Source organism: the organism of the source record quoted next, unplaced genomic scaffold (assembly GCF_019419815.1).
Source record: "Pyrus x bretschneideri cultivar Hongxiangsu unplaced genomic scaffold, Pyrus_bretschneideri_v1 Contig55, whole genome shotgun sequence".
Taxonomy (NCBI): Eukaryota; Viridiplantae; Streptophyta; class Magnoliopsida; order Rosales; family Rosaceae; genus Pyrus; species Pyrus x bretschneideri.
The window spans coordinates 1,297,199-1,320,214 of record NW_025999793.1 but is presented as its reverse complement, the minus strand read 5'-3'; the positions used below and the strand labels follow the sequence as shown (position 1 = coordinate 1,320,214).

The window sequence follows — 23,016 nt, the reverse complement described above, 5'->3', positions numbered from 1 at the left end:
AGAATGGACCATCTAGCAAGGGTTGGCTCGACACGGCGAGGCCTCATAGATGATTCGTACCTTTGTTTCTTAGACTTATCTTATTTTATGAGTCCGTGCTTGGGATATGTTTCTTTGCGACAAGGAGACCCATGTATTATTCAGCCGTATAGTCCTCACTGTTTCAGCAGGCAATTTGGTTTTGTCTAACACATGCCAGGCGAGCTGATGGAAAACGCCCAATCGGAATCCTTGCAAGCTGTGTATATGCATTGGGAGTCTTGTACCTGTGTATGTACAAATGCTTCTATCACCTTGTCAGCCAAGGATGAGTTCAAGAGTAATCCATTGATCTGTGCATACGTAAGTTGGTGGTCAAAGGTACATCATGAAAACTTGGGGATGGCAAATGGTACCATTTCTTCTCATTCACACAATGATGTGCCGAGAAAGGGTTGTTCAGTGAATCCTACGCAGCTGGTACCTTTTGATTACGCGAGTGTAGCTCATTTGCAAGATAGACCTATGGTTTTAACTCCTTAACGCTTGTGCTTGTATTCTCAACATTTGGATGCTTCTGAAGAGGTGGGTGATGAAGTTGACTCGCACGAAGATGGACTTGCTTTAGAGTAGCGTCAACAAATTTTAAACAAGCGACCACTTGAAGGTGCTCAGGTTGATAACGACGTTAATTTTCATCATAAGAAGAAGAAAATGTTTAGGCATCTTCAATTTGATGGCCTTGTGTCACTTGAGAAAGATCTACGTATTTCGTTCTTTCTTGTGATTTCTTCTGCTTTCATTATTTTACCTTTTGTTTCTAACATCTTTCTTTGTCTTCTTTAGGCTGAGCCTTCTTGTTCTTTTGATTTGGCGAACGTGGGCGTTCATTCCTATACAGAGATGTTATTTGGAGGCAATTTATCTACAGACGAGGAGATTGAGGATCCACCTGGTGCACAACTTGTTCCGAATCCGCCAAGTTACCCAAGTTTGCTGTGTGTAGGTGAATGTATGTAAGAGCCCGTCATGCGTCCAACACCTTTGCCAGCTAGTTTGAGATGTTCTGAGAGGGCCGAACATTAGTAGTACTGAGCAGTTTATCCATCGCATCAACCTTTGTGCGGCCATGGATATCAAGAGCCATATTGAGGAGAGGATTTCAAAGTGCCCATTAGAAGACCTTGCGTTGCTTAAGGAGCATTTGTCGAAGCTTGTTTTTGCGATTAACAATATAACGTTGATTTTTCACCCTTGAGAGTCGAAATTGCCAAACTTATGGCCGCCTTGACTGAGTATTCTTCCTTGCATGTTATTTCCTCGACAAAGTTGAGTCCAGATGTTATAGCTCAAAAACTTGTGGCAATAGACTTATCAATTGCCCAAGTCCTGTCTTCTCAGCAAGCTGCTTCGGAAGATTATCAAGTCATAGGGACTTCTTTAGCTTTCGTCCAGGTGCGTCTAGAAGTGTTGGTGCGAGAGTGTGAGCAGTTGGGAATTGAAGCATCATGACTTGAAGGTGTTCTCTCGGAGCAAGAAGCTACACTTTTCCCGTAACAAGAGGAGATTTAACGTCTACAGCAAGAGAAAGGCATGGCTATGGAGTTACCCACCTTGTCTTCCATTGATGTGGAGACCTTAAAGACTTTGGAAGGCCTGCTTGAGGATCGTCACTGTAGTTTTAGGGACATAGCTCTCAAGTAACATCTTCCATTTTTTTATTTTTTATTTTATTTTTTACTTTAAGCCTTCTTTGCTTTTGCTCATTTTTGTAATAAAGCTTTGGCCAAATCCTTCTTTTTAAAGAAATAAAGTATTCACATTTTGAGTTTGCTCTTTATTCTTCAAAGTGTTTATGTTTTTGTTGATGATGTGACCTTACTTGAAGTTTTGAAGTTTCAAATTGCCTACGTACCTTTGGTTGAGAAGGGATCAAGTTATGATGTAGTTTACATGAGTGATGGTTTTTTTGTTTTACTGTACACAGTTTATGCTCGTTTGAACAACGAGCATTGTACCGTGTACAGTTTAGGCTCATGCAGGCAAAGAGCATGGTACGTTTGTTTTAGGGGTAGTAGCACTTCAAGAATCTACCATTAATGGGGTGGATCTTCAAGCTGTCTTCCGTCATAATTAAGTTAGCGCCGTTGTTGTTGACCTTTTGTATTGCATATGGTCCATCCTACTTTGATGTGAACTTACTTTTTGTCTTGTGAGTTGTGATGATGGGCCTTCGTAATGCCAAGACAAGATCTCCAGTTTGGAAAGACGTTAGGCGGACCTACTTACTGAATGCCTTGGATAGCCGTGCTTGGTAGCATTCCAAGTGTTGTTGAGCTTTGAGTCTCCTTTCATCTAGTGCTTCCAACTCTTGAAGTCGTAGCTTTATGTTTTCATCTTCAGTCAAGTCTTTTTGTATAGGCATCCTTAGTGAAAGGATTTGACTTTCGAACGGTAGAACAGCTTCTATGCCATATACGAGAGAATAAGGAGTAGCTTGGGCATGAGTCCTATGTGTAGTTCTATATGCCCAAAGTGCTTCGCTTATTCTTTTCTGCCAATCTCTTTTTTTTTTTTTTTTTTTTTTTTGGCCAATTACCTTCTTTAGGAGGTTGCACAACATTTTGTTGAATACTTTTGCAAGACCGTTGGTTGGAGCATGATACATGGAAGACTTGTGCTGCTTGAACTTGTATTTCTCGCATAGCTCATCCATGAGTCGGTTGGAGAACTATTTTCCGTTGTTGGTGATGATGTGGTGAGGTACACCATATCTGTGGATGATATGCTCTTTGATGAAACGGACGACAGTTTCCTTCTTGACTTCTCTTAGGGGTACGGCTTTAGCCCACTTGGAGAAGTAGTCAGTTGCGGCTAGGATGTAAGCTTTTCCTGCAGATGACTTTGGTGAGATTGGTCTTATGACGTCCAATCCCTATGCAGGCTTAGCATATTTTGGCATGTTTTAGGCAGTCCTTCATTATGCTCGGCCAGTAGTAACCCATTCTCTTGAGCTAGAAGTGTAATTTTGGTCCAGACTGATGCGCTCCGCATACGCCTGAGTGTGCTTCTTTCATGGCTTAATTGGCTTTTTCCTCACCTAGGCATCTTAGAAGTACTTATTCAAAATAGCGTCGGTAGAGTGTTCCTTAGTAGTAGAGGAAGCAAAGTGCTCATCGACGTATTTTAGAGCGGTGTTTAGGATTGTTCGGAAGCTTTCCATGCTCCAAGTAGTTGATCAGCAGCTGTCTTCACTCTTCAGTGTTGACTGGAAGTACTAAGATGACATTTGTATCATCCAGTAGCATTTTAGTGATGAGTGAGATCACCTATCTTTGGCGAACTGGCACGTCTGTAGCTTCGTCTTATCCTAGTGTTATACTCGAGGCTAGGTTAGCAAGAGCATCCGCCATTTGATTTTTTTTTTCTTGGCACATATTCTAGTGTCACGGCCTCTAACTTTTGTAGCAGTTGAGTTGCTAGTTGGAAGTATGGGATGAGATCATCTTTCTTCACTTCATATTTAGTCAAGAGTTGATTGATTATAATCTTGGAGTCATCATATACTTCTAGGGTTATGATTTTCATGTTGATTGCCATTTGGAGTCCGATGATCAGCGCTTGGTACTTAGCGACATTGTTGGTACATAGCTCGCTTTGTGGCAACATGAATAATACTCCTACCCCCGCTCCATCTGCTCGTGCAGATCCATCGAAGAACATCGTCCATGTCGAAAAGATGTCGACGTAGAACACCTCATCGTCAGGCAAGTCGTCTGAGATTTTCTAGTCGACCGAGGTTAGATGATCGACAAGGAAGTTTGTTAGCTCTTGTCCTTTGATGGATTTAGCTGGGACGTAGATGATCTCATATTGATTGAGAAACAACACCCATTTAACTAGTCACCCTGTCAAAACTGGTTTGGACATGACGTATTTGACCGGGTTAGCTTTAGCAACCAAATGGATGGTGTAAGCATGCATAAAGTTTCTTAGCTTTTGGATGGCAAAGACTAGGGCAAGGCACATCTTCTTAATCGGTGAGTAGTTGAGCTTGGTGCCAGTGAGAGTTCTATTTGGGTAGTAAAGTGCTCTTTCCTTTTGGTCTTCATTTCCTTGCGCTAAAAGTGCTCAAACTGAACTTTCCGGAGCAGTGATGTACAATATGAGCGGCTTCCTAGGCATAGGCGCCCCCAGGACATGCAGACACTATAAATACCTTTTTACGCTTTCAAAGGCATTGTGGCATGCTTCGTCCCATACGAGCGGAACATTCTTCTTGATGAGTCGATTGATCGGTTGACAACGCACTGCCAGGTCGGAGATAAACCGTCTGATGAAGGTGAGCCGTCCTTGTAAGCTTTTCAACTCTTGTAGGTTCCTTGGCTCTGGCATACTTTGGATGACCTTGATCTTAGATTGATCAACCTTAATCCCGCGATGTTTGATGATGAAGCCGAGGAATTTCCCTGACATGACACCAAATGCACACTTCAACGGGTTCATCTTAAGGTTGTATTTTCACAACCTTTTGAACAATATTCGTAAATCCTTCAAGTGATTTGATCTCTTTTTTGTCTTGACCAACACATCAACAATGTAACATTCGACATTCTTATGAAGCATATCATCAAAGATTTCTGCATGGTACGTTGATATGTAGCTCCATCATTCTTCAAGCCAAAGGGCATTACCTTGTAATAGTAGGTACCTTTTGGAGTGCGGAAGGCTGTTAGTTCCTCGTCTTCGAGAGCTGTCCAGGAATGATAGTGCCTCATGGCCAATGGTTGCATCCATCATAATTTTGATAATTGGCAAGGGAAAGTCATTCTTTGGGCAAGCATCGTTCAGGTCTTGAAAATCTACGCAAATATGTATTTGTCTAGATTTCTTAAGGATAATGACAATGTTGGAGATCCACTTAGGGTACTGCACCTCTTGAATGAAGCCTGCTTTGATTAGCTTGTCAATCTCAGCCTCAATTTGTGGGATGAGCTCGGATCGATAGCGTCTTTGAGTTTGCTTTATTAGTTGTGTTCCAGGCTTAACTGCAAGATAATGTATGCCAATGGTAGGGTCAAGGCCGGGATTTCTTTGTAGGTCCAAGCAAAGCCATCTTTGTACTCTATTAGCAATTGGTAGTACTTCTCTATCTCGTCCGCACTTAGTAACGCACTTACAAAGATAGGCTTAGGCCCCTCTTTTGTGCTTAAGTTGAGCTCCTTGAGATCATCAACCATGGCTTGGCCCCCATCCTCGAGATGTGGTGGTGCAACAATGACAACTTCTTCAGGGATTTCATCTTTTTTGCCTTTTTGGATCGTGATGTGGAAGACGTCTTGGACCTCCTCTTCAGTGTCATCCACTTGGGCTTGTTGATGTAAAGATTGGCCAGTGTGTGATGTGATATATAATAGCACACAAATTAAACCCTATTAAGATAGCTGTAGTATATGAAAGTAGGGACCGTTCTAGGTCGGGGATTAACTAGGGATGCTAATCTACTCTAAATTGACTTAAAAACACAAGTTTAAAATTAAAAACAGAAAACTAGACTCTAAGACTCTTAACTAGACTTATATGACTCAAATTAAGCTAAATAGACTCAAAACACACAAACTAAGTTAAATTGACTCAAAACAAGACCTAAGGAGTAATTTGGACGAATTCTAACTTATGTTGATTGAAACACTAAAAAGAAACCAATTTAAACAGGTTCTAACTAATTTGACACAACAAAGTAAAGGGGATTGAGTTTTTGACGAATTTAAAGTAAAGACAAGTAAATTAAAGATTCTAAACAACTTTGGACGAAATTGGGTGTTTAAATGGGTGAATGGCTAGCTAGAGGGTCCTTCTCCACACATGACACATATGCATATAAATCGATTTCCAGTTATTATTCCTTTAAACCATGAATGATAATGACCCAAATTAGTTGTGAAAAGCACAAATTAAATTTCAGATTTTCCTAAATTCATTGAATTGGATGGGATACGCATCACAACCAAATTATCCTTATCAAGTTCCCTAACTATGAAAAGCATGATAGAAAGACATATCAAAGGTCATTAAGTTCTTTGAAAACCATAAGCATTGACGAGGCATTCGTAACTATGAAAAGCATGATACTCATACCAAGGATTTACTTAACACAATCATGAGTAGTGACTTCCACTACTTGTGAATATAAGTTCATAACGATTAGGTGAAACTCCCTTATACTCTAGCATCAAATTCATGCATGGAAATTAAGTGTCGACCCTCAATTAACATACATAAACAAGTTTTGATAACTCAGATAAACCAATCACATTCAAGACTCAAGAAACAATAACTAGAGGAAATCAATTCATATCACATATATATTCATGGCTTTGAATTCACCTCTAGCTAAAAAGAAATTAGTTCCTCATGTTCGCAAAACAAAGATAATTAAATTTAAACATTGAAAACAAAGAGTAGAATACACCTAGAAACGCTCCAACAATCTAGCATATTAAATGGCAAGCATGGCTTCAGGTGGCTCCTTCTTCCTTCCTTGCTGCGGTACAGTAGGGATTTGTGTGTATGATGGATGTGTGGTGTGAATTGTGATGAGAGGTGGGTGAATGAATGAATGCTTGAATGAATGTATGGATGGATGAGGGTGGTGGTTGATTTATGCGGCAGAATGTAGTATTTATAGGCTAGGGTTTTGCACAATTTCTGAAAGGAAAAGGATTGCACAATCCTAAAGGAAAAAGACTAGGATTTGGCAGAAACCAAGCGGGAAAAGGTTAGGAACCTGCGGCATACATTTAGGATCAGGAATAAGGCTTTTAGAAAGGGTATCATGGCAGGTTTCTAGAAGAACAAGGGCTAAGGGGTGCGGCACCAATGTAGGAGAAGGATAGGGCTTCTAGAAACCTGATATTTAGGTGTTCTAATGTCATTTGGATGTTCCCCTTACAGCAGGAATTAAGGTAGCAAAATATTAGGATATGATAAGATAAGATTAGATTAGATAATGTTTGGATAAGATAAGGTTGTTTAGATAATGTTCCTTCTTTGTAGTTGATACCTTATCTTCAATGCTTCCAAATTTGTTTCTCCAGATATTAAGCACATTCCTAGCCTCTCTTAATCATCAAATTCGTCCATCCACCTTGCTCCATGCATGTGCAATCCATTCCAAGCCCAAAACTGCTCCAAATAGCTCTAAAATGCACTTTCTTGCCTCTTTTGCCTTTTAAACCTACAAACACATGAAAATAGCTTAAATCACTATAACAAATAGAAACTAACTATGTAAATGCAATGTGGATAATGGTGCACCTTCTTACCTTTAGTGGTCATTTTGTGTCAACATCCAAGATTGCTTGGCGCTTCATTCTTGAAGGAATCAAGCTTCGAACATTGTCTTTTTTACTAAACCGTCGAGCTTTTCTTCCTCTTTCTAGAAGGCTTATTGGTTTCTTCAAGTCTTTCCAGAGCCAACCATCGCGGAAGGGAGCTAGCTATGTTACTTTGTTTCTTAGGCTTTGACAACCTTTCGAAAACAGAGATTTGGGATGTTGGCATATTAAGCTTCTAGGTTTGGTCTTGACCACCAATGCGATTAAGTGCTGAAATTCTGGGTCTTGAACGATTCATCCTATTGAAGACTGACGTTCGAATGGCGAGTTTAGGCTCCTCTTAATCTTGTTCAATGTTCATGTTGATGTGTTGAGCGCTAACGTTTTTTGCTTTGCTTGAAATCTTTATAGGTGCATTTGGTGTGAAGCTAAGTTTAGCTTTGTTGTTGTCAACTCCGTAACCATGTTCCTTCAACTTCTTTTGAGTCTCGGTGAGGTCACGTTCTTTGTCATTAACGGTGTTTGAAACCTTCTTTCCAAGATTTGAGCAGGAAGCGAAATCGTACCCAGCCTTTGACATGAGTTTGTAGGCGTTTGGGTCGAAATCTTCTTCGGTCTTCTTAGTTAGAAAAGAGCTTGTTTCCACCCCCTTTGGCCAAGGTTTTACGAAGCCTTGCAGTGGTTTTGAAGCCTTAGCATCGCCTGGTTGTGTTAGAGGTAAAATTGCATTTGTCTTGAGCAACTTTACATCATCCTTGTGTAACTGTGTGTCGGTTTTGCTTGTTCCAGTTTTGAACGGGTATTGGCCATTCTTTCTTTTCGACATCTGGATGTATTGGAAGACAGGTGTGTTTGGTCATTTTGGGGATGTCCTACTCTCTTTGATTGTTGTAGGTTTAGCAGGCTCATCATCATTTTTGCTTGAAGATGGCACGGCTTCCCCTTCTTGCTTCTTGGGCATTACTTGCCACTCTTGCTTTTTAGGTGCAGCTTTACTTATGGATTTGATCTCTTTTAGAAGAGCCTCGGGCATCATGTCTTCATCCATGTAGAACTTGGCGTTCGCAAGTGTGATTCGGCTTCGGCTTCGGTGTCGCTTTGTATCACCTTTACTCCTTCTCGGTAGAACTTTGAGCATTGATGAAGGGTGGATGGCACTACTCCATTTTCGTGGATCTAAGGCCTTTCTACGAGCAAACTCTAGGAAGCTCTTCCACGAATCATATGGAATAGCGTGATTGATTTGAGTTCGCCAATGGTCATCTCGACTTGGATCATGCATATTGCTCTTTGTCCTCCTTGGTTAAAACCTTGAATTAAAAGGCGACTTCGAAATAGTTCATCCACCTTAATGCCGATTGTGGTCATTGTTGACTTTGGCATGATGTTTATGGCCGATCCACCATCCATAAGCATGCGGTTGACTTTGTGCTCCCTTACGTACCCAGAGATGAAGAGACGACAGTTGTGAAGCTTTGATCCAGCAGTAAGTCTTCGTCAGTGAAGTTGATTATGTTATGGGTGGCACAACATGTGGCATATTTATGTGGTCGAAGCTTCAAGCCTTCGTCCTTGATTTCTTGTACCTTATGGTCATCGGGATTTTCCAAGACCGCTACTAGTGCTTTTCGCATCTCCTTGGGTGATCGTAGTGCCTCCTCAATGCTAAAGTGTGTCGGCAGACCCTTTTTGGGCGTGAGAGTCTTCTCTTCCTAAACGGTGATATCTTTGCCTTTTGAGGGCTCTTTCATCTCTATTTCGACCATGTGACATACAGTGGTAGTGCAATGTTGGAAGAAGTTTTTCAGGAAGTACTCGTGCAAGGAAATGAGAATGAATGACTCTTTCTCCCTTGTTTCATCTTTCACCTTGTGGCTTGTGGTCTTGGCTTCCTCGGTTTTTTGTAGGTCACCAACATCCACCCTTCTTCATTGTTGGTTAGGTGCATCTTAGTCGTTTGCCCCCAGCGATGGCTGTGTAGAAGGTGTTGTGTTTGATGTGATAGAAACTAACACACAAATTAAACCCATTTTAGACAATTGTAGTATACGTAAGTAGGGATCATTCTAGGCCGGAGATTAGAAGGGATGCTAATCAACACAAATTAGACTTAAAAACATAAAACTAAACTCTAATGACTCAAAACTGACCAAACTAACTCAAAATAGCGCAAAACAAAAAAATTGACTCAAAAGAGGAACTAAAAGGTGATTTGGACGAATTCTAGACTTAACTTGACTCAAAATACTAACAGGGACAGGTTTGAACGAATTTTAAACTAAACTAACACGACACAATGGTGAGGGGTTTGGTTTGGACGAAATTTAAAACTAAACTAAGTAACTTGCAGGAAACAAACTAATTGATACTCAATTGGGGTGAATGAAGGGGGTGAAAGGCTAGCTAGAAGATTCTTCTCAACACATAAACCATATGCATACAAATCGATTTCCAGTTATTATTCCTATAAGCCATGAATGACAATGCCCCAAGTTAATTGTGAACTGCACAAATTAACCATCAGATTTTTCTAAACTCATTGAATTGGACTCAACGACGCAATCAAATTATTCTTATCAAGTTCCCTATATGAACTGCATGATAGAGATACATATCAAAGATCATTAAGTTCTATGAAAATCATAAGCATTGACAAGGCATTCGTAACTATGAACTGCATGATACTCCTGCCAGAAATTTACTTAACACAATCATGACTAGTGATTTCCACTACTTATAAATATAAGTTCATAACGATTAGGTGAAATTCCTTTATATTTTAGCATCAAATTCATGCATACAAACTAAGCGTGCACCTTTAATCAACATACAAGAATAAGTTATCAATCAAACAGATAAGTAAATTGTATTCATGCTTTACGAAACAATAACTGGAGGAAATCAATTCATATAAAACATATGTCCATGGCTTCGAATTCACCTCTAGCTAAAAATAAATTAGTTCCACATGTTTGCAATTAAACGAAACCAATCTAATTTAAACATTGAACTAAAACTAAGGATAGAAAGAACCCAAAAATTCCCCAGCACTCTAATGGCAGATTCGGCACAATCCTTGGATGCAGGGTCATGGCACAAGTCCTTCTTCTCCTTGCAAGCACGACACAAGTCTCTAAAAACTCTCAGAAACCTACGGCACACCCTTTATATTTTTTCCTCTGAATTTCTCTCTAAAACTCCCTCGTTTTGTATGGCATAATGTATGTATATATAGGCTAGGGTTCACGGCACCAATCCTTGGAGGACAAGGATAGGGCACGGCAGATTTCTAGGGGGAAAATGATAGAGTGGTTCAACACAATCTTAGGGCTTCTAGAACCAGATATTAGGTGGTTTCATATGAAAAGGAGTCCCCCTTGCAGCTGGAATTTAAGTAGGATAAGATAAGATAAGGCAAGTTAGGATAAGGTTCATTCCTTTTAGCTGATTCCTTATCTCCTATGTCTTGAATTAGTTTCTCCATCTCTTCAGCACATTCCTAGCCTCATTTGAACTTCAAAAACGTCCATCCAATATGCTCCATACGCATGCTATCCAATCCAAGCCCAAAACTACTCTAAAACGCTCCAAAATGCCATTTCTTGCCAACTTTGCCAATTGGACCTGCAAACACATGAAAATAGCTTAAATTACTATAATAAATAGAAACTAACTCACTAAATGCAAAGAAACAAGCTAACAAAGTCGCATAAATATGCTCCAATCAAATTTCCCTACACTTAGCTTTTGCTAGTCCCCGAGCAAAACAAAGAAAACAAAATAAAACCTAAACCTTCCAACAATTGCCTCAGGGATTTCCAATGAACCATGACATGTTAAAAATCACTACTCACACAGATTTTAGCCATCCTTACTATTGAGTATACACTTAACCGCAATCAACACTCTCTAGCTCGCAGTTAATCAATTAAAACAACATTTTGAATATAGTAACATGCCTTAGAGAATCCCTCAATTCCTCACCGGATATACCCTCTATTTTCACACAGATTTTCTGACTACACACTCTACACTAAGTATATGTGAGAAGATTGATGTAAACATGTAGACTAGCACTCACATATAGTATATCAAAGAAGGCACTTTCTGGAATTATTAATACAACATGTATATGATCTCATGAACGAAATGCCACTAATTAGAAGCAAGAACCAGGGATTCCATATGCTCGTACCAATTTCAAACTCCACATATTGAATAAGATAACAATCAAGATAGAAGTCTAAGGGTTGTAATAGGGCTAAGGTATTGGCTAACAAAGAAAGGTAAAGATAAACAAAAGTGCTTAAAGCGATAGTAAACAAAGTAATGAAATCAACACTTAGAATTCAACTTTTAATTGCAGAAATTAACTTTAAACATTCATGGGAGATTCACACAACACTTAGGGCCAGATTCAACTTTTTGGACCCTTTCTTCAACAACCAACACTTGTGAGCTCATTCTCACTTATTTTGAATTCTTTTTCTTTCTATTCTGCACACTTCTCTCTCTCTCTCTCTCTCTCTCTCTCTCTCTCTCTCTCTCTCTCTCTCTCTCTCTCTCTCTCTCTTTTCTTTTCTTTTTTTTTTTTCATTTTTTTTTCATTTTTTTTTTCTCGTGCCCTTTCTCTTTGGCACACAAAATGTACAACCTCATAGATTTCCAACGAAAATCCTTCCCCCCCCCCCCCACAACACTTGTTTTTCTACATATTGTAGATCAAAAGGAATTCCCAACAAGTCATGCTCCACTATTCTTTAAGAACAAGGGTATGGATAGTCCTATACTAGGCTAGGTAGGGATAATGCAGGCTAACAAAGAAAATAGGCTAAATAAGACTCAAAGGGGTTAAACCTACGATACATATGCAAGGGATAAAGCTTTTTGGCTCTGGTGGTAACTAAACAACTCATCTTGTTATTTGTTATGTAATCAATTTTATGCTTTGAATGAAACGGGCATGAGTTTTAGTATTTGGAACTAAACTTCAGGAATCGCCCCGAACCAAAAATTTCAAAGGGCCGCCCCAGCCCGCTCCGTTTCTCTTTTTTAAAATTAAGAACCGGCCCATACCCTCCCTGAACCTTGATTACCCGCCCTGACCCGCGGTTCCTATATCCGTTTGCCCACCCCTAGTTTATTTTCACAATACAGTAGAACCTTCTTCTTTTTATTTTTTTTTATTTTTTTTATTTTTTTTAAAGCATAGCAATACCAAACTAGCTATTAAAAATAACTTGTCCAGACCATATAAAATAAACTTATTCGAAAATATTGGTTGACAAAAATAAACAAAATAAAAATGCCATTGATGAAAATAAACAAAATAAACAAAATAAAATTGTCTTGGACGAAAAATAGAAAAACATAAAAATATAATCCCACCAGAATCTAAACACTCAACGTCCACGCAATGTCGCATTGACACACGTCTTCATCTCAACCCAATCCATTCCAAATTAGAAAAAGCGCTAAATGGGCCAAAGGGTGAACTGCCCATTTAGTCCCTGAATTATTACTTTAGTGAAAATTAGGTCCCTAACCTTATTTATTTATTTTTTCTAGAAAAATTAGTCCTTGAATTATAAAAATGTATCAGTTACATCCCTAATATTATATTCAAAGCTTCTATATTCAACTTTCCGTCAATTTAAGTGACGTTACTTACAATGTCATACACATTGGAGAGTAAAATGATAGTTTTTCATAAAGAAATAGTGTATGGAATTAACTTTGGAGGGTAAATTGGTAATTTTACTTAAGAAATAGTGTAGGTTAACTTTGAAGGGTAAACTAGATGTTAGGTTCGCAACCTATACGAAATGTTAAGAACTTATAAGCGAGAAAATGACGGTATTACATTTTGAAATGTGTCAAGTGACTTAAGTTGAGGAAAAAATTGGATAAAATAGCTTTGAATATAATAGTAGGGATGAAATGAGCTAATTTTATTGAATTTAGGGACTTCTTTTACCGAAAAAATAATTCAGAGACCTAATTTTTATTAAAGTGATAGTTCAGGAATTAAATCGGCACTTTACCCATTGGCAAAAATACCAAAAAAGTGATTTCCAACAAGTCATACCTTTTACTTTTCATACACCCTTTATTAAGTTTTGTCATTTGATTTTTTTCAATTGACTCAGTCCCGACAACCAAAAAAACACAGAATGCATGAAAAAGTAAAAAACAGATGGGTAGATATCACATACTTTCCAATAAACAAGTTAAAAGGCAGTATTGGAAAAGTCACTTCAGTCAATCGTCACCAACCGCGTTTTGGAGGTGTAACAGGTTGTGCGAACCCGTTACTTTCGCCTTCCCAACCGTTTCTGCGAAAGAAAACACAGTAAATTCGTCAGAAATCCGAAAAAAACAGAAACGTTTCGAGGAGAATAAGGTAAAAAGAACGGCGATTGGTGTGTGTGTATGCCGACCGTATCGGAGCTTTTCTACAACCGGAGGTCTCGCTACAACCGAGCCGCCACCGATCCAGGGTTCGACTCTCTCCCTCCTCCTCCGTCCGTTGACCGAAGCCACAACCACAATCAAAGTCGCCGCCACCACAATTCTGACGGCTGCGATCCCCTCCTCCGCCGAACCCCGCCCCATTTCCGGCACCGTTCCTCCCTCCCGGTAATTTCGTAATTTGCAATTCAATTCCAGAATTGATTGAATCGTGTGTTTGGGTAGACGCTTAGCTTGCGTTTGGGTTTAGTTGCAGCAGCGGGCGCCGGTTGGGCTCGATCAGGGCAGGACCCACCCGGGTTCTGGAAATGGGGTCGCCGGAAGTAGTGGCGGGTTGAGCGGGAACGAGAGGCTTCCCGGGTCTGTTTTGCTCGCCAGGGAAAGGCTGCTGGAGAGGCTGAGAGGGATGCCTCCTTCAGAAACCAGGTCAGTTTCTGCTGCTCTGCAGCTTAATGTTTCCAAATTGCTCATCTTTTGATGAAAGTAGCTGGTTTTATCACTTAATTAGCAATTACACTAGCAGTTTCAATGGATTAGACATGTACTCAGGAACTGGGAATTTGGATGCTGGCTTTACATTAGTGCCCGCAGTGGTTTGTGTGTTGAAACTTGTATCGGAGAGTTCAGAGTTCGGATTGGACTTCATAACTATCACCTTGCTGTAAAATTCTACCATAAGACAGATATTCTAAGATTTGTACATCAATTATATGAAAGTAAGAGATTTTCCATAAATTACCATCAATTACGAAATAGGTTTTGGTTTTGGTTGGAGCACACTAATTAGAAACTGTTAGTCATATGCACTGAGCGGTTTGAACTAATAATTGGTGTAACCACCAATGGGTTAATTACCCATGTAGGAATGATAGCAAAATCTTTGTTCGAATTGAAAAACATGCGTCCCTAATATCGACTCTATGGAAATTACCTAATTTACCTTGATTTTATTAGGCGGCATAGGGCATTGCATATTTATGGTGGTGGGCTACTACATGATGATGACTTGAGTCCCCCTGTAAGGGATTCGGACGCTGAAATCTTGACAGGTCGTCCAGCCAGTGCCTACTCTTCGACTAACTTGGGCTCGCAAATTGAAAGCCTACATCTCTTGCAAGAATCGAACAAGAAGCCTCCAGGTCTTAGTCAGGAGGTCTTTGATTGTTTGAACCCCGAGATTTTCAGTAGCACAGAAATGGGTGTTGAAGGGTTGGAGTTAGGAGCTTCTCAAGATTGTAGTATCTGTTTGGAGAGTTTTATGGATGGCGACAAGCTTATATGCTTACCTTGTGAGCATAGATTCCATGCTGCCTGCTTGAGTCCCTGGGCTCATATTCGAGGGGACTGCCCGTACTGCCGGAAAGTTATAGTTGTAGATAGTCAAACTGCTAAGAGGAATACATAGTTTCCATTTAAGTGTTTTATTGCTTTGCACTGTGTGTTGTAGGAAAAGTTTTGAAACTCGACTGCCAAATTATGGCAATGCTTTCGAACTGGGTGCAGGTGCAATGCGTCATCGTTTTGTTTGGTTTGTAGACTGGTGTATGCTTATAATCTGTATTATGTAACCTTACAGTTTACAGCATGTTTGAAAACTTCTAAAGCTTTCATAACATATGTTGGGGGCTATGGAAATTGTTCAATATAAATATTTTGTTTGCATCGTACTCCTGAAATAATCAAAAAAATTTAGTCTTTGATGTTCGCGCAAGTGGTGACTGGGTGGAGATTTTTTTGGTCTCTAGTTCACCATGCATGTGGCCGGTCCTTATTGGACGGGTGGTTCACTTTTTAAATAAGAATTCCTTTCCAGGTTACATGAGCTCAAAAATCTATGCATTGTAAGTAGTATCATCTCTTTGTAAATAATATTGTAAATAATATCATCTCTGTATAAACATGTTATATATGGTAAATAACAATTGCTAGTAAATTTTTTAAAGCAGATGATTGGAAGAAATAATGCAATTTCAATAGATGAACTCAGAAACCTGTTCGTAATATTGGATTAACATAATCATTGTCGATACAGTGTAAAACAAATTTGGTTTTGTCAGTGATGGATGTTTTAATAAATATGGTCTAGCCAATGATGATTCTTTTTCGGTCTTCTGTGGCAATTTAATCAGAAAGTGTACTTGATTGTTTTACTGTAGTATAAGCTTTAAGAGGTTGCGATGAATGCTTACTTGAGGAACCAGGTCAGTCTTACATGGCTTCCTTCTATGGAGGAAATCAACTGCATAACTTGTTTCGGAATTAAAACGATATTATATGTGCTAAGCCTCATAATGAGATAATAATAATGTAGTTCAAATTCGTTTCAGTGAAGAGGAATACCAACTGAGATGAGAAAAAAGAAGAATAAATTGAAAGCAAGAGGTCAGTTACTGTATAACGTAGATGCAACTCAAGGCCAGTTATGTTATCATCACCTATACCTGCAGCCCAAGGAATTTCCCCTTTAAATGAGCCCTAAGCAAAGCCAACAAACCCCACCCATTCACTGCACAAATCTCTCCAAAACCAACTGATCCAAATCCTATTTCGTTTACCAGTACACCCACCCCAAAACCCTAATCATGGAGAAAACCCTCCTCTGGGTAAATACCAGTCATCTTCCTCAACCCCAACCTGGAATCCATGCCTTGAATTCTTCTTTAAAGCCATCACCACATCCTCGGATCCTAAACACCCACAGAACCCTGCCCCCAAATACGGTTACACGTATGAGCAACAGAAGGATTTGACAGAATGTGAAGAAGAAGCATGGAACCAAGACGTTCTCACCACTCTGGGACTCATATTTTGCTTCAGAATGGTAGGGAGACCCAATAAAGAAGCCTTTTACAAGTCCCTATTGTGGGTCCACAAAAACCACCCTCTAGCCCTAGCTCTAAATCTCAACGTTTTTTGGGATTTGGGTTGGTTCAAGGATTTGTTGGAGATTCTCTCTAGGGTTTTGCAGGACTCCATAGTAAAGAAAAGGGAGGAGAAGCGTGTGAAAAGTTGTTGGAACATGAGTTATTGGTCCTTTTGTGACGAAAGCTATGAGGAGGAAGAGAAGGAAGAGAAAGAGGAGCTCAATACAATCACAGATGTCCAAATTGCCAGGGCTAAAGCGGCTGTTGATAGGTACTGAGATGACCCGGAGTATAGGTTCTTGCATGATCGTGTATCTGATGTGTTTGTTGAAATGTTGGCATCGGATTTAAGGTCTTTGAAGTCTGATGAGGTTGAAAAAATCAGCTATGCCTCCAAATTTTGCCCTTCAATTGATTCGTCTTACGACAGAGCAACTCTTATATGAGAAAACATAGCGAAGAGAATGTTTCCACGGGATGATTATGAAGAGTACATGGATCTTGAAGAAGCGCGTTACGCTTACAGGGTGGGGTTCGCGATCAGTTGAGGAAACAAGTACTTATCCCCCTGCGCAAGGCATTGTCATTGAAGTGCTCACTGGCTACAAAACAGAACAAGAAGTCATTGTCATTGTTCAAAAACCGCAAGGCGCTGATTGCTTTAGAAGACTACAGGAATATCGCTGGTTGTCATGATGGTAGAGGCAACAACGAAAGCAAATTGAAATTCAAGAGTCGCATGAATATTGTGCAAAAGCTTGCACCAAAGAAAGCAATTATCGATATTTGTTTTGGTGATGAGGTAAAGCTTCCTCACCACGTGCTGGCCTCATTGGAGAAGGAACAAGGTGAAACTCCAGAGGTTCAGTGGCAGAGATTGGTCAAAGAGTTGTCTCGCAAAGGGAAACTCAGAAATTGTGTTGCAGTGTGTGAAGTCCCGGAGAGTAAGAGAGGGACGTTGAAGGAGAAGGTTTACATTTCAATGGGGTTGTTAATTTCGGATTTTAGCGAAAAACCATGGAAAGGTTCTGTCATTCTATCTTCTCATTCAGCAAAGTTCCAATGCTGAACAGGATCGAAGGAGAGGATCTTCAATCCAAATGCGAGTTCATGAGAAGCTTAGAGTTCGCTGAGAAAGTTGATTTCCTCAAGATTTACAATCAAATTTTGCAGATTGCCATTGTGGAGAAGCAGAGCAATGCCAAGATTCCTAGAAGGATTTTCGTGTTCACATACAAAGATTTCGCGAACGCCATAAATAACAATTGGGTGGAGGATTACAAAGAGGCTTGGGCTAATTACAAAAAGAGTGGGCATTGGAGTGTACCAGAGTTGGTGTTTTGGAATTTGAACGGCTCAATTGCCGAGCCAAAGGTGTTCGGTACCCCGGTGAATAATCACAAAGGGGGGATGATTATTACCGGGTTTTCTGACATCTTGCTCAGCCTTTTCTTCAGAGGCGAGTCGGATTCTCGATCATATGCAGGTCAGTTGCATTCAGTCTATGGTATTGATGTACTGCCTGCGATGAAACTTGCTCCAAAGGTGGAGGACGTGATGAACTGGGCCGTTTCAACACAATAGTTGAAGAACCTGATTGTATTGGATTGATGTAAATCATGATCAGAATATGTGTAGTAAGTTTTGTGTAATAAAGGATGAATTTTGTTGGAGATTTCTAAATTGGAGAAATTAGATGCGTTTCTTTAGTTTTCACTATTTCATCTAAGGTAGGAGGCCTTATGGTTAAATATTCAAATAATACCTAAACCGTATTTATTTGGCTATCAAATGATACTCGGTTCTTTAAAGCGAAGTTTCGCTTAAGCAGGGAAAGCTGCGCCGAACCTTGGTTTGGGTGCATGTACCACCACCTTCCGCCCCAGTTGCTCCATTGGTATTAGGTTCCTTGGCTTCAGAGTTTCGTTCTGGACGCTTTTCGGGTGGCGACTTTTGGACTGGCCTTATGATAGGGCTCAGGGATGAAATAGTGCAAAGAACCAGAGGAAAAGGAAATAACTAAACCATCAAATTTCATTCATGCCTTTCCCAAATGGACAAAGGAGGTTTAAATACAACCCTAAAGGCAACTGCACCAGATTGGAACACATCACCATATTCTTCACCGTTGGATAATACCAACTCCTACTAAGATAAAACAAAAGCATTCATAAGGGACAGTTGCTACATATTTCTGTATCCTAACGTTCCTGCCCCCTAAGAAAGAGCTTGTTCTCAAGTTTTGGAATCAGGGAAACAGTCAAGAATGGCATCAGCATCCTCCCAAGTGGTATCGTGTTCTGGTAAGCCCATCCATTTGATCAGCCAGCATAAAACCGTGTGACTCTCGCGCTTGAAGAGGCTTCGCTGCAGAATGAACTCTAGTGTCCAAGCCACTAGGCCTTTGTTAGACATAGGGGGAGGGTGGAGGAAGCCACGACATAAGATCCAAGCTTGGGCTTGAGGAGAGAAACATGGAAAATAAGATGGATGCGCGAGTCTGGAGGCAAGTCCAAGGTGTAGGCCACCTTCCCAACACGAGTGAGGACTTTGTAGGGTCCGTAAAACGGGGGCGCTAACTTGGGGCAATTGGTGTGGTTGACTGAAGACTGGCGATAGGGTTGGAGGTGGAGGAAAACCCAATCACCTATTTTGAACTCGCACTCAGAGCTCTTCTTGTTCACATAGTGAAACATGCGGTCCTGAGCAACTTGCAAAGTCTCACGAAGAAGGCGAAGTAAGGCATTGTAGGCTCGAAGTGTAGTATCCACAAGGTACACCGATGAAGAGTCTAGCAAGTATGAAGAGACATGTGGTGGAGGGTAGCCATAAACGGCTTCAAAGGGAGTCATTTGCATGGCTGAATGGAAAGTGGTGTTGTACCACCATTCCTCCCATGACAGCCACTCAACCCAAGATGAAGGTTTGTCGCCCACAAAGCTATAGAGGTAGTGCTCTAAGGTCCAGTTCAAGATCTCGGTTTGGCCATCTGACTGGGGATGATAGGCAGAGTTACGACAAAATTAAGAACCATTGAGCTTGAAAAGTATTCCCATAAATGGCTTATGAAAATAAGGTCACGGTTACTAACAATTGTTGCAGGCATACCGTGGAGACGAAACACCTCACGTAGAAAAATGTCAGCCACCTTTGCTGCCGAGTAAGGGTGTTTTATGGTGATGAAGTGACCATACTTGGAGAGCTGGTAGACCGCCACCAATATCATATTGCGGCCCTGTGTAGAAGGAAGGCCTTCAATGAAGTCCATTGCAATGTCGGTCCAAATTTGGGATGGGATTGGCAGTGGCTAGAGCAACCCTAGGGGCTTAATGGATTCATAGTTGGTGCGCTGACAGGTATCACATGAGGGTACAAAGTGCTTCACTGCCTTCTTAAGACCCAACCAATTGAAATTTCGGCGAACCCATTTGTAAGTACAAAGGAAGCCCAAATGGGCGCCTATGAGGGAAGAATGAAATTCCTGGAGGATACTGTTGTGCCAGGGAGACGACTCCACTATAAAAATACCATCTCTATAGTAAAAAAGATGCCCACGGAGAGAAAAATAGGCCTGTGTCGGCTGAGAGTATTGGAGTGCTGTGAGAATCGTGGATGCCTCTGTATCGTGGCCATATTCAGCTTGGATGTTTAAGATACTGTCAAAGATGGGTTGGGAGAAACCCATAAGGGTTAGGTACTCATGTTGCTAAGATAAAGCATATGCCGCTGTGTTCAACGACCCCGGTCGATATTCAAGGGTATAGTTATACCCCAACAATTTGAGAAGCCATTTCTGTTGAGTTGGCGAAGTTATCCACTGGTTGAGAAAACACTTCAAGGTTTGGTGGCTTGTGAAAATTTTGAACGGGTGCCCAAGCAAGTAAGGGCCCCATTTTTGGACTAAATACACAATGGCCATTATTTCTTTATCATAAACAGATAAAGCCTTACGTTTCTCGGACAAGGATTTGTTTAGGAAAGCAATGGGATGGTGGTTTTGGGAGAGAACAACCCCTAAGCCGACGTCCGAAGTATCGCATTTAATGGTGAAAGGCACGATGAAGTCCAGGAGTGCTAAAACCGGTGTGGATGTAAGGGCCTATTTAAGGTCTAAGAATGCCTTATCTGTCGTGGAGTTCCACTTAAAATTATCTTTCATCAGAAGATCTGTCAGTGGGCGAGCAAGTATCCCAAAGTTGCATACAAATTTGAGGTAGTAACCCAAAAGCCTAAGAAGTCGTGTAAGCCTTTGAGGGTACGAGGGTGAGGCCACTTCAAGATGCATTGCACTTTCTTAGAATCGACGGCGACCCCTACAGCTAAGATAATGTGCCCAAAGCAAGCAATGGGTGATTGGCCAAAAGAGCATTTCAAAGGCTTGACTTTCAAGTGGTGCATGTGTAGCACATCAAACACCAAAACCAGATGGGTGAGGTGTCTCCATGGTCGGGCTAAAGACTAGGATATCATCAAAAAAATACCAACACAAACTACCGTAGGTATTGTTTAAAGATGGAGTTCATGAGGGCCTGAAATGTGGAAGGAGCATTGCAGAGGCCGAACGGCATGACCAGAAATTCAAAGTGCCCAGTATGTGTTCGAAAAGCTGTTTTAGGGATATCTGGTTCATACATCTGAATTTGATGGAAACCCGAATGGAGGTCCAGTTTAGAGAATACTGTGGCGCTTCGTAATTCATCAAGTAGCTCATTAATCACCGGGATGGGGAAATGATACTTGACCATGACCTGGTTAAAGCCGTGGTAATCAACACAAAACCGCCAGTGTCATTGTCCTTATAGACCAACAATGCAGGGGACGAGAAGGGAATCGAACTGGGGTGAATCACGCTGGCAGCGAGCATGTCTTCCACCTGACATTCAAGCTTCACTTTTTGAGCATGAGCATAACGATAGGGGTGAATGTTGATTGGATAGGTGCCCGGTAATAGGGTGATTTGATGGTCTGTTGGTTGAAGAAGTAGAAGACCGGTTAGAGGTGTGAACAGGTCCTGGTAAATGTCCAAGAATTGCTCAATAAGTGGTGAAGTGGGCTATACGCCCGCCTGAGATAGGGGAGCATGCGGCAATGAGGCTTCCGAAGGACTCAAGACCCCATGCGGGGACACCACAGGAGATAAAGATAGGTAAGCAGGCGTATCTAGTGATCGTAGGCCCACCAAATGGTAGTTCGTGCTGTCAATCTAAAACACCATAATTTTGTGTTTGAAATGCTAGCCAATGTAGCCCAAAGATTCCAGCCATTCGGCTCCTAGGACCAAATCACATCCTAGAACTGACAAAAGATGTAGATCCGAGTAAAAAACATAATCATGGACCCGAATCGAGACATTGAGGGCAACTCATTTAGTGTAATAGAGGCAACCATTAGCTATCGCCATGGGCTCCACCACAGAAGGATCAATGTCGAGACCAAGACTGATGGTGACGGCAGGACTGAGGAAATTAAGGTCGGCCTTTGAGTCCACAAAAACTCGAATAGGACAAGTGTCAATAGATCATAGCAGGCGCATAGCCCTACCTCGAGTGCGTTTGGGAGAAACTAGTGCATTGAGGGGAATGAGGATGGGTTCCTTTAGGTGGTATGCATCAAGCACTGGGGAAGGATCGTCCGTCTCTGTTTCGGAAGCCACCTCAATGATAGTTGCGGCATCGAGAAGAAGCAGATGAAGGGTCGCACAGGTATGACCCGGAAAGTACTTGTCGGGACAATAGAGACATTGGCCGCGGGCGCGACGTTCTCAAACCTTCGCGGGGGAGAGGCGCAATGGTGGCCGAGTTGAAGGTAACGGAGATGGTGAAGGTGAGGTTGAGGTGGGTGCTAGACCTAGCATTCGTGTCGTATTTCTCGTGTTCGTGTCGTTTTTGTGTCATACCCGATAGCTTAACGGGTCGCGTCGTGTAATACCTGTTAAAAGTAAACGGGTAATATGACCCGACCCAAAATCAACCCGTTAATACTATCAAGTAATATGACCCGACCCGTTACCCGTTAAGAAAATTATATTTTAGATCAATAAAAATGAAAAGAAAAACATAATTTGACCCAAAAAAAATGTAAAACATAATACTAAATTAGTATATACATACTAAATTTCAGAGCTGACCCCTTAATGAAAGTTGTAAAGCTTTTCATTACGAGTGATTACATTTTTCACACTTATTATTATTAATTTTTCACTCAAATAAATAACATTGTTCATGAGATTTGGAGGGTTTTAAAAATCTACACTTATTTATACTTTCATCAAGTATAACATAAGATTTTATAGCATCCACTAGTGTAAATATTTTAAATTGAAGATTGAATTCATTCATTGTATTCATATAGGGTCAATGAGTGTA

The 23,016-nt window shown here is 40.8% G+C and overlaps 1 protein-coding gene across 1 annotated transcript; it reads left to right on the top strand.

The window, feature by feature from the left end:
* Positions 1-13,748: 13,748 nt before the first annotated feature.
* LOC103928114 (probable E3 ubiquitin-protein ligase RHY1A) lies at positions 13,749-15,454 on the top strand. Its single transcript, XM_009337130.3, has 3 exons — positions 13,749-13,955; positions 14,038-14,213; positions 14,742-15,454. The coding sequence occupies exons 1-3, from the start codon at positions 13,749-13,751 to the stop codon at positions 15,190-15,192; spliced, it is 834 nt and encodes a 277-aa protein (XP_009335405.2). The 3' UTR covers positions 15,193-15,454.
* Positions 15,455-23,016: the final 7,562 nt, after the last annotated feature.

What these genes read in the sequence shown, in the direction of transcription:
- LOC103928114 (XM_009337130.3), top strand. Translation starts at nt 13,749, where the DNA reads ATGCCGACCGTATCGGAGCTTTTCTACAACCGGAGGTCTCGCTACAAC. An exon ending in GGCACCGTTCCTCCCTCCCG is followed by an intron (nt 13,956 to 14,037) that starts GTAATTTCGTAA and finishes GTTTGGGTTTAG; the next exon opens with TTGCAGCAGCGGGCGCCGGT. An exon ending in ATGCCTCCTTCAGAAACCAG is followed by an intron (nt 14,214 to 14,741) that starts GTCAGTTTCTGC and finishes TGATTTTATTAG; the next exon opens with GCGGCATAGGGCATTGCATA.